This window comes from Plutella xylostella, chromosome 6 (genome assembly GCF_932276165.1).
Source record: "Plutella xylostella chromosome 6, ilPluXylo3.1, whole genome shotgun sequence".
NCBI lineage: Eukaryota > Metazoa > Arthropoda > Insecta > Lepidoptera > Plutellidae > Plutella > Plutella xylostella.
In genome coordinates, this window is record NC_063986.1 from 11,083,486 (window position 1) to 11,095,920 (window position 12,435).

The window sequence follows — 12,435 nt, forward strand, 5'->3', positions numbered from 1 at the left end:
ACACTTTGAAAAAAGATGAAAATGTAAAGGCTTAGCGGAAAACAGTTAGAGAGAGTTACGAGTCGTGGACAAACGTAAGGAAAAAATCTGTAAGGACCTTTAGATTGACTGTGAAACTTAACTTTTGAAAAAAGAGGAAAGTGTAAGGGCTTACAGGAAAACATTTAGAAATAGTTACGAGTCGTACCAGTATCAAAACCCATTGTCCCAAATTCTCCATCATTATACGACTCTTTGAGCACTTATTACCGCAGAAAACTGTAAACCATTTACGGGTAGGTGATGATTAGACAAATATTTTTAAAAGCATCTTTTTGTCTCGTGACAACGTTTAAAAAGGTAAAGCTTTGATTTAATAAAAACCATTTAGATTAAGTACTTAGTGTAAGTATTACGTTTTCGCTTTCAAAGCATCTTGCTAACCGGTATTTTCTTAGTGAATACGTAGGTCAAACCATTGTAAATAAACTTAAATATCTATACCATGCCTAAACTATATTTGAGATGAAATTTCATATTATCTGATTTACTACAATCAATTAATTCGTAATGAGAATAGCAATAAACGATTAAAGCATTTCATTTTATCAGTCGATAAATTAAAGAAATATTAAGTACTTAAGTAAGATGACTATTACAAATAAAGATTGGGCAATTTTAGATTTGATAAAATATAAAAAGTACTTGTCATATTAGGAGGTAAATGAGGAGATACTCGTCATTCTAAACAACTTTTGTTCTAAGAATTTTAATATTTAGGTCAATCTTATGCTTACAGGTATTACCTACATTTTATAATGTATACCAGTATATGCAACTAAAAGTATTATAAGTAACTCGTCATTATATTTCGTTAAATTAATTTGATAATATGTAAGTACTTCGAGATGTATGGAATAAGCATGCAAGCCTCCCTTGGCCCAGCAGTGGGGCACAGATTTACCATAATTTAAATTAAGATACTGTATAAAATGAAAGCACTTCCATCTCAAACTTTTTTTACGTAGTTTTGATCAGACAAAACGATCTGTTAAATGTTTTATCATAACGCAGTCCCGTGTGTCCCCACAGATCACTGTAGCGGCACGGGTCAAGTAATTTTCTAATAAAATTCACACTGAACTCAATTTATTATATTCTTTACATATGTACGATTGTACGTACCTCTAGCTACCTATAATATTGCAATCCCAACTTTACCCCTCCATTGCACCCCCGCTATAAAGAGTGAATAGTGAACTATTTTCAGTGTTAATGCCAGAGGCACGTAAATGTAGGTACATACATAATTATATTAAATTTGGACGACAAAACTTTTCAACTTGAGGTAAATAAATTACATCCACCACAGTTTTCAGTATAAGTAAATATACACATATAAATGTACTTACTTACTGTCTGACAAAGCTAACTCTGCAACGGGTTTAAGATGGGAGATTATGTTTTAAGTGTTTCCGCTCAACTCATTTAAAACCGTCCACGGTTGAAAAAGGGAAACCTAAAAATGTAAATGCAAATAGCTCACCTACCCTTTTCAGACCTTTTTCAGTGGAGAGTGAATGACGTCACCGTTTCAGCATCCAGGTGGGCTATTCAAATACATTTAGCATTTTCAAAGATTTGTTAAAGAGTATTCTGACGGAAAAAGAGGGGTGTTATAAGTTTAACGTGCCCGTGTATATGTGTGTCTGCTGTAGCAGTTTTTTAGGGTCGCAGGTAATTTTAGGTTCGTAGTCTACTAAAGCACTTTCTGAAAGCTGTAACGTTTTATAATAGTTTTTAGCGCCTGAATAACAGGAACCGCTTGTAGCAAAATGAGTCAGCAAATGTACCTTTTCACTGCGAGGCAGCTGACCTAGTTTTCAGCAGTTTCAGGCTCCACTAAAAAGTGTTTGCTGAAGCTATTTTGAATACCTCAACTGTTTGCTTCAGACACCTACCTCTGTTGTTGCGTATTTTGTTGGAATTTCAGGTCTTTTGTAGCTTTGGGATGCCATTAATAAATACGTAATTTCAGTTTAGGTAACAGGGTGAAGGAATCAAATATTTTTTCATACTTTTTATAACTATACGTATAATAGTATGAACAATATTTATTCAGATAACTATAGGTAGTATTTTAACAATAGGTAAACTCTTAATGCTAAAGGTAGATGAAATCTAGTTACTTAAATTGCAGAATTTACAAAAGTACCTAATACTATACAATCAGCTCGAATTACTTAAAGTATTTTTATAACGCGTCGGATTTTACAGAATCTAGGTACATACAGGAAAATTATGTCTGAGTTTAGTTACGTTTTAACACTACCTGAATTTTTCAGTTCGTTAGATGCGGTTTGTGCCAAACGAATGCATCTAATTCTTTCCGTGTTTTATCATCAATCATAATTCGATGTTCGTAAGAGTTATATTTGGCTACGAGTCTACCTACCTACTTCATTGTACGGATGAGCTAACATATGCGACAGTCATGGTATGGATTTAATTAGCAACAACTGGACTCAGCTGGTGTTAACGATCTCCTGAGACAATTACCTAGACTCGTAAATATTACTATTAACTACCTAGGTCTACGTGGATCTCGTTTTAGAAGTGGCGTCAGTCGACTTCTTTGTGCCTCGACAGCTGTAAATATGCCATATACCACGGCATCTAGTCATATATTATGTCTGTGCCATATAGGTACCCACTACGGATGTGTATGTTGTGGCGCTCCTTTGGGCGAGGCCCATGACCAGCAGGTTAGGTTAAGTGTAATACCTACCGATGTAGGTATATGGTACATGACATACGGTACGATGTAGGACAACCTTCTTCTTCTTCTTAGGAGGTCTACAATAGGGATTGGCGGCGTGGACGGTGCGCCGAACGTCAATATCGTTTTTTTAAAATTTACTATAGATAGACGCTCTTTTCATAGAGGTACATCCGAGTGGAGCCTTAATTATCTCGTTGAGTGTACTTTGCTCTTCTTGCAGTATCATCATTGAATGAACATCAAAGGAGAGAAGATTATGGTTATCAAAATAATAGTACTTATGACTTATTAAATAAATTTTTATTATGATTATCATTATAAGGACTTATTTAGTTAAGTCTCGATCATCAATAAATAGATTACAGCTCTGACGTAGTAACTTTCTAAATTATAAGTAGGTAAGTACCAGATTAGATTACCTATCCATTTCCTTTTTTGGGATGAAGACTGAGAATAGTGCTCTTTTAAATTTAAGGTGGGTATCTTATAATAATGTGTGTAAGGCACATTAGCCAATAATAGTTATCGAAAAGGATTTCACGACGTCTGTGTTTAATTATAGCCACTACCTACCTAACAACTTTCCTTAATAATTACTGAAACAAGAAAACCAATCAAAATATTCAATTTTATTTATTACAAATCAGCCGTTAATCACAATCCAACACCGCTTAAAACTCCATCCCATCGCAATCCACAGTCCCCAAGCCCAGCAGTTTAGCCTTGATATTGACCAGTCGACACACCTCCTTCTTAGCCGAGTCCACCACGACCGGCGCGCCCGCATACAGCGCTTTGAACAGAGTGCTCAGGGTGGGAGGGTCGGAGAGTACTGATGCTGGAGAGACACTGCGGTAGACCGGCAGGCGCTGGGGCTGCAGGCTGCGGTAGTTGGCCTGCCCGCCGAGGTCGGCTTTGCTGATCAGCTTGAACTGAAAAGGGGGTTGGATTGTAAGATGTAGGATATGGGTTGTCATTTTATGTGCTTGTGAAACTGTGTGTGTCGTTGTAGGTAGGTAGGTAGTGGGCTAAAAAGAAACCTGGTCTGTCTGTAGCAAGTCACTTTAAGTGGGGACAGGATTCTGTGCAGGACACTGTATTTTCGAAATGCAGTTCCTTTGGATTGAAATTTTACTGGATTTATGGAATATTTATTAATTTCCCTGGTAGACCTTCTAATACTGAAGGTTTTGTTTCACGTGAATAGGCATGTGAACCTTTCATTTGTGGAAGTTAGTAATGTGTGTATCTGTGTTCGTTCTGAAACATTGCTATAACTAAATCCGCAGACACCGACTATCGCTGAGTTGCAGAAAGAAAAATTGCTGCCTTGCTTTTACAGTATACGGACAGAGACGTAATATAGGTTTAACCAAATTAGCGATATACTATACGACCCATACTATAGGTCCTATAGTATGGGTATTACACAGCAGTTACCTGTTCATCAGAGACGGCGAGCGGTCGGTCGAGGATGATCCAGGTGACGCCCTCCGTGCAGGCCGGCGTGGTCAGCGAGCCCTCGTACGTGAAGTAGGATGAGCGGTCCGAACCCAGGATGCGGCTGTGGGGTAGCATCATTGTCAGCAGGCATCAGGGATCCATGGAGCATAGAGACTGTTATCTGACTGAAGGTGCCTGCAGTTTATGACCGAGTTGTCGAGAGCTACAGGTTACTATAATAAAATTATATCACGTAGTTTAGAAAAAGGGTTGCTTGTCAGCAGCAGGCTTTTGATATAGGCTCCTAAAGGTAAGCGTGAACCTATCGATATCGTACGTATCGAAACGGCGTCGTGTCACTCAAGGGCGTACCCAGGATTTCAGCTAGGGAGGGGCAGCTCATACCTGTTTCATTTTGCGCAAGTAGGTAACACGTTTTTAATTCCCACTTGGCAGGAAAATTTACGTTTATTTTATCATCTAGCCCTTTCGAACCTGAGTGATACGATGTGCGCTCGATTTTGTACATTTTTTTCAGCGTTAAACTTACAGTCAAACTATAAAGTCCTGACATCAAAGAGTGCGATTTTGCTAAGACTTTTTATGATCATCAGTTATTTACTTAGTTTTACAAACATTTTAAAAATAAAATACCAATTGATTATAGGTTTTTAACGGATTTAAACCTTTAATAAATATAACAGATCGATTAAATACGATCTTAAACAATTAGTTAGAATCCACTTCCGTTTTCAAAACTTTATAGTTGGACTGTATTTTGCCGCTTCGAACCGAAACGCAACGTTTGTGCATAGGCATTGGCCTAAAAAAATTGTGGTAGATATTTGAAGTCAGTTTGCCTGTGACAGGCGACGAAAATGACACAGCTCGAGTTAAGAAATAATGATATTTTGCAGTTTTAGCTAATTTTCTTTACATATTTTATGCTACATTGTTATAATTACATTCTTATATTTGTTGTATGCATAGTAATGTTCAATACACAATGATTCTATGATAATATTTGGTCGACAAAATAGCTACGCACAAATGTGCATTCAGGCGCGGATCCAGACCTCAAAATAGGTGATGGGCAAGTCTAAAAAAAATCTTTTGCCTCGCCTTGAGGTACTGATAGCTTTTTTTGTATGCGTATGGTAGTGAAGATTATTATGGTTATGGTAAGTATGGTAAGGTAAGTATGGTAGTGATGATTATTATGGTTATGCTCAATGAATTTTTGCATCACAATTTTTTTTATGAAACCTACAGCTATTTAAAAGAACGAGAGACAAAATAGTGTTTCAGATTTCATAAATTTTAACCCAAATACAAACGGAAAAGAGTAGCTTAATGACGCGGCGTCTGCAATATTGAACAAATTTGACAAGCGCATCGGAATATTACCAACTAAAATGGAAAATATTTTATTTAAATATAAGTCAATATGCACAAAAACTTACCACATTCTGAACACAAATTCAGTTTTGTAGGTCTTCCTGATACAACCTCCAAAATCTAAAACGTTACGTTACGTGACCCTACCTATAATATTTTTAAAAGACCTATTCAACGATATCCCGCACTATCAAAACAAGAGGAAAAAAATATTAATCCTCTCGTTACAGAGGTAACCAAAAAATTATTATTTTTCTATATTAGTATTTTATTTTATTACCCATTTTTTTATATGTTTGCGAAATAGAGAGAAAAGGGTGGTGATAGACAGACAGACCGACGGACGGAGAACTAAGTTATCCTATAAGGGTTCCTTTTGAGGAACGGAACCCTAATAACAGATTTTCTGGCCGTTATGCCAAAAAAAGGCTTTCTTTAAAATAACATTCTTACAAAAACCACTTATTTTTCTTATCGAGATCAAACTAACAAACGTTATACAGGGTGTCCCAAAAGTCAACGATATGCCTTGGAGGGCTGATAGACGAGCTCATGAGTAGCCAGAATATCATAATATGACCTCAGTAAAAAATCTATAGTTTTCGAGAAATTGACACTTTTATAAATTTGCTGAAAATCGACACCTTGGATCAGTTTTTTGCGTGCTGCCGGTACAAAAATCCATATTGTTACTACTTTTTGATGTTGCATCACCCTGTATAGCCCTGCTATTGGTCACAGTCAAAAAAATACCAGATAATGCTGTATGTTTAAAAGAAAACACAGTTCTCCAAGTCATACAAGGTAGTCATATTTTGTTATAAGCAACTTTGACTCTACATACTGTAAAAAAAATATACCACGCAATCCTGGCACCTTATTTAAAAAAATAGCTCATTTAATGCAGTTTTCAAAATGGTATAAACCGTTGCTATTGTTTCACTAAGAAAAAAGTTATTGCCATTTTAGTGCAAAACAACTTCGATGCAAAATTGTTTGAAGGAAATTTATCTGACTGAATTTATTAAGGGTAGGTCATGTTGGAATGAGTTAAAGTAAAATAGGTGGTGAGGTCAGCCGTGGCAAAATATATGACGCTAAAACAGCTAAGAAAAACTTACCAAACTCTTAAAAATCATATTTTTGCGTTTTTTACACCTTATTTAAAAAAAAAATTATTGACTTTTTTTTATTTTTCAAAATTATAACAGCCCATTATTATATTAAGTACATAATCAGCATATTCATAATCATATTTTTGAGAGTTTTGTTTCTATAAAAAGTAATAAGAGGTAATGTTAATGACAAACTGATCTGACCCTTTTTTGGATACTGTGGGTTAAGTATGTGTAAGCGTTTTACTTGTACAATATCACACATTTGTACTACTCGGGAATGTACGTTACCATGCACTACATTTATGTGGAATGTGGAGTTGGTACAGTCCACTTTTTTCGAAAAAGATACTCAAAATGCGTTTTTTATTACCTAACTGTGACCACGTTTTCTGTTTGCCACGCCCGGCCCCACAACCTATTTTTCTTTAACTCATTCCAACATGACCTACCCTTAATAAATTCAGTCAGATAAATTTCCTTCAAACAATTTTGTATCGAGGTTGTTTTGCACTAAAATGGCAATAACCTTTTTCTTAATGAAACAATAGCAACGGTTTATACATTTTGAAAACTGCATTAAATGAGCTATTTTTTTAAATAAGGTGCCAGGATTGCGTGGTATATTTTTTTTTACAGTATATGTAGAGTCAAAGTTGCTTATAAAAAAATATGACTACCTTGTATGACTTGGAAAACCGTGTTTTCTTTTAAACATACAGCATTACTTGTAATTTTTTTGACTGTGACCAATAGCAGGGCTATACAGAGCGATGCAACACCAAAAATAGTAACAATATGGATTTTTGTACCAGCAGCACCCAAAAAACTGATCCAAGGTGTCGATTTTCAGCAAATTTATAAAAGTGTTAATTTCTCGAAAACTATCGATTTTTTACTGAGGTCATGTTATAATATTCTGACTACTCATGAGCTGGTCTATCAGCCTTCCAAGGCATATCGTTGACTTTTGGGACACCCTGTATATACCTACGTAAATAGTAGTAGCTTTGGCTGTAAGCCGTCACCGTAACACATAATCTTGGCATGACTGAAAAATCAGATGGAGGACTTTCGGGGTGAAAAAAATTATTTAGCTTAACCCGTAATCATCACCACCAACATATAAAAAACAGCAAAACGTCTAAGGTGATAAAATAACTAAATTATAAATATTAAATTTACATAGTTTAATATGGCAAGTCATTTAGGTGATGGGCATGCCCACCTTGCCCATATGGGTGGATCCGCGCCTGTGTGCATTTCAGTTTCAAAATGTACCTACAAATGCACAAAATTGCAGTAGTATGGTCCCAGACACGTGGAAGGTGTTCGAAATATTAGGGGTCGAATTATTATGTGGAGGCCCGTTTGACAAAATAATTCTATATTAAATGTGACACCAACCAACCATATTCCCTGCTTAGACTATACAAGTAAACCCAAAAAAAAACAGTTAGTGCAGGACTATTCTAAGATATGGAGAAAAGTTGTAAAGGGGGTGAACCCACCAACCCACAGTGGACCAGTGTGGTGGGAAATGGTCCATGCTTGGGAAGGCAGTTTAGCAGCAGTTTAGACCTTGGGGATATGCACAAAGGTTCCGCTCGAGGGACCAGGTGCAGGTACTTACACCCTCACAGCGAATAGAATAGAATACCTAATAATAGAGACTGAAACTGAAGATTTGAACTAATAATGTTTTATTTTTATATTTCACCCCGTAAAGTTGTCATTTTTGTGATGAAAACTATATCATTAGAATAAAAAAATAAGTCAAAAAGCTAAGTTTTCTGAATTATATTTTTGTTTTTAACCGATTTTGAAAATTCTTTTTTGTTGTATTGGGTGGAGCTCCCAGGTGGTCCCATTTTTTTTCAGAATTTTATCTCACCCCCCAAGGGGTAAAAACAGGGTATGAATTTCCATTTTGGGCACATATTAACTGATTCTAATCAAATTAAGAACGTAAATATAGTTCTTATAGCAAAAAAATATGTAGGTGACCTAGAGCTGATCTGATGATGGAAACGGAAGGCAGTCAGGGGAACTCCTCAACGGTATATAGCAACTACTTCGTGTTTAGGCTTGAATGATTCGTATTGATTAGTAGGACTTTTTGGTATCATTTGCACCTTACTTTTGATAGAAAATTATTGCAAATAAACTAAAAACTATAAAATAAAATAATAGTTAAAAAAAAAAAATGACTTTTGGGGAAAACGGAAAATGACTGTTTTTTAAATATTTTTCCCTTGCTTTTTCAGGCATATAAAGCGATATTATGCTTTTTTTTTCAACATATGACGGAAAAAAAAACTCGAGTCCGAAAGGGCTAGGGGGGGGCAGCTGCCCCCCTGCCCCTACCTGGGTACGCCCATGGTGTCACTTGTGTCGAATTTTTAAATAAAGTATACTGAATGCCTGATATCCGATGCCGAAAGGTGGACGGTTAACTTTACCTCACTACGATAAATTTCCCGAGAACTGCTATGAATTTTGATATTTTGCCAGTTGAGCATACGGTCCGTTGCGTTCAAAGCACGTGAAAGGTGGACATGGCATGGACAGTTAAAATGTGATTTATCAAAATCACAAGGCGTAATATTTGAGATATGTGTGCTTCTCAGACCGAATACTTTAGTCACTTTGAATAGCATAATTTCGGAGTAAAACTTACTTCAAGTCAACCACGTTGGTGACGTCCACATCGCCCGTCGGCTCCGTGATGCCGGGCACCATCGGGATCACCTCGCGGAGAGCCTCGTTACAGGAGTCGCTGCTCTCAACCTGCGAGGGAGAATAGAATACTTACAATAATAAGTATAGCTGCCATTAGTGGATGGTGATAGATAGATCATAATCATCAGCCGGTAATCGTCCCCTGCTGGACGTGGGCGTCTTCCAAAGAGCGCCAAAACACTGTGTGCGAACTTGTTTTGAAAACCATTTTCAGATTCATAACTTCGTAAATATGTCATTTCGTTTCGACTCCGCGGTAGGCCCCCTGTCTTCAGCCGCACTCATACAACCACTACCGATTGCCCGTGTGCGGCAGAATCTATTTTGTGATACATTGCTATAAAAACACAACCGGATACATAATCTATTTATACTACATATTTCAAGTGTCTTCAGATAATCGGCGATCGTCATTAAATCTACTTACTTATTTATCAAGATTAAATACTTTTTTTTAGTAGGTTGCTAATGAGTGTTACCTTGAAAAGGATGGCGATTACGGCTAGACCGTTTTCGATTTTAGACGCTTCGCTCACGCTGTAGCCGGACTTGGCGTGCAGCAGGTGGATCTCGAGGGGGTGCCTGGAAAAAAGTATTAATTATTGAAAAGATATAGTATTATAGCAACTCTTAGGTAATAATAAGATACTACTATGTGACTCCAATGGAAGAATAGACACGAGTAGATACTAAGTTTGTCAGAGATCTGATATTCATCATGTTCCTACATTGCATACACAAACAGCCCGTATAATATAGTCCACTGCAGGACATGAGCTTCCTCCAAGACTTGAACTTGCATTATTTCCAAATCACCTCGCTAGGCGTAAGAAAGCATCGTGTGGAAGGCGCCATATCTAGATTTAGCACATCCAGACATGTGAATCCACAAACTCGCAGTGGACCAGCGTGGTGGGAAATGGCCCGAGCTTAGGAAGGCAGTTTAGACCTAGGGTTTATGTACAAAGGTCCCATTCCAGAGAGCCGAGTGCAGGTACTCACACCCCCACAGAGAATAGAATATAGTCGACTGCAGGACATATCCACCAAGACAAGTATTATTTCCATAATCTCTTTGCTTGGCAGGCGCTTAACAATCACAAAAGTCCCACTCACTTGACTCCGTCGATGGCGTGCTCGGACAGCCAGTGCAGGTGGAACTCCTGGAACGTGTAGTTGCCCTCGAGGGGGCCCCCGGAGACGGTGGGCGCCTGTCTGCCGGAGAGCGTCTTCCATTTCACTGTGGAGATATGGGGTTGCAATTAGATTGGCATGGAAATAGACGACTTCTCTAGTGAAGATCACGAACAGTCAAATGCAGCGTGGAACTCCCTGCAGCACGACGGACTTTAGACGTTATAGGATAGATGATGGTGAGTTGATATAACTGCTGACTGTATTTTGAGTTTTCTAGCAATAAGTCATAGAATAATAGGTGATTTTAAAAGTATTTAGTTATTCAGATATTCTTCTGTATGTCGGTGAATAAACACCATAAGTAATTAGAGGCAGTCTGAGGATTATTACCGTGTTATAAGGATTAGCCAGTCGTACTGATGTCAGGGTCTTAAATAACCAGGGTGAGTTGGAGGTAGGCACTCCTTTCGTGCATGCATCCCATTCATCAGCAGATAAATCTTATGATGAGGAGAAGTACTCTGAAGTACCTATTCAAATAGTTTTATAAGAGAAAAGTGTGGTCTGAGAGAAGATGTAGTGACAAGAGTTGAGAAAGGAATGCTTCGGTGGTTTGGACATGTGGAAAGAATGAATGATGAAAGAGTGACAAAGGAAATATACTTATAGGGCAAAAGTGAGTGGCAGAGTCGGGAGGGGTCGCCCTAGAAGGACGTATGTCGACCAGATTGGCGATATACTGAAAAAGGGCCAATTTAAGAGTACCCGTAACCGACGAGCATGTATGCGCAGATGTATGAATGTGGAAGAAGCGAAAGAGGTGTGTCAGAATAGTGCCCAGTGGAAATCTGTAATCTCTGCCTACCCCTCTGGGAGACAGGCGTGAGCGTGTATGTATGTATGTAAGTACCTATTCCATATAGAAAAATCTTGATAATTTTTTATATCTGAACAAACATTTGAACATCATGCCAGAAAGCATTCCATAAAGCCTAAAAAACTCACGCGTATGCCCGTTATTCAGAGCGCCCACATCCACAGCATCATACCCGCTGAACTCCAGCGGGCCGCGGATGACGGCGCCGCTGTAGTCCGTCACGGCAGCCTGGCTCACGAGGTTGATGGGGGACTGCTGGCCGCTGCCGTGGCAGGAGCCGCCCCAACTGGCCTCGTCTGGGGGATGGTAGAGAGGGTGAAGAGGTGGTTGGATGATGAAGGTTGAGGTAGTGTTGTGAGGGTCGTGGATCGTGGATCGTTGTAATTGAGTATAAGTTTTCAGACGTTTACCGAAAAATACTATTATGTAAAGAAAAAGCAGCTTACCTGAGTATGACCAATCGGACTGTTGCGTTAGACCTGTAAATAATACAAAATAAATATGCTGTAAGTTTCAGTAGCAAAATAGACAGTAAATTATTATCAATGAATCTAAAAGACTTTTCACTTCTTATTAAATCCATTGGTCAATATCCATTCTTACCTATAAATGCAGATAAAATTAACACTAGTGCTTTAACATTAAACATTATGAAAAGTTTATTTTGAATCGGAAACCGACTATAAAAATAAACTAATAGTCCATTCGGAAAAGCGCACTTTGTCTAACTAAACATTTTTTGATGCGACCCCATTTTTATTTTGATTCGTAAGTGATTTTTATCTAAATAAATTGTTTTATTGTTTTTTTAGATTGGAATTTTTTGAGCGGCGTTTCTCTGATGACGCCTCGCATGGGGCAGACATGTTATCTATTGGGGTAGATGTACTTACGTCATTCCAAAGAATGTTTATTACTGATACTGCTTATGACCGTATCTAACTAGCAGCAGGGTTATTCCA

The 12,435-nt window shown here is 37.8% G+C and overlaps 1 protein-coding gene across 1 annotated transcript; it reads right to left on the reverse strand.

Moving 5' to 3' along the window:
* Window positions 1-3,044: 3,044 nt before the first annotated feature.
* On the reverse strand, window positions 3,045-12,228 carry LOC105388491 (carbonic anhydrase 7). The gene is made up of 8 exons (XM_048621865.1): window positions 12,077-12,228; window positions 11,920-11,952; window positions 11,602-11,769; window positions 10,576-10,699; window positions 9,939-10,041; window positions 9,398-9,507; window positions 4,202-4,355; window positions 3,045-3,693 (listed from the first exon to the last, which is right to left on the reverse strand). The coding sequence occupies exons 1-8, from the start codon at window positions 12,120-12,122 to the stop codon at window positions 3,433-3,435; spliced, it is 999 nt and encodes a 332-aa protein (XP_048477822.1). The 5' UTR covers window positions 12,123-12,228; the 3' UTR covers window positions 3,045-3,432.
* Window positions 12,229-12,435: the final 207 nt, after the last annotated feature.

What these genes read in the sequence shown, in the direction of transcription:
- LOC105388491 (XM_048621865.1), bottom strand. Translation starts at nt 12,122, where the DNA reads ATGTTTAATGTTAAAGCACTAGTGTTAATTTTATCTGCATTTATAG. An exon ending in TCTGAATAACGGGCATACGC is followed by an intron (nt 10,700 to 11,601) that starts GTGAGTTTTTTA and finishes ATATCTCCACAG; the next exon opens with TGAAATGGAAGACGCTCTCC. An exon ending in CACGCCATCGACGGAGTCAA is followed by an intron (nt 10,042 to 10,575) that starts GTGAGTGGGACT and finishes ACTTTTTTCCAG; the next exon opens with GCACCCCCTCGAGATCCACC.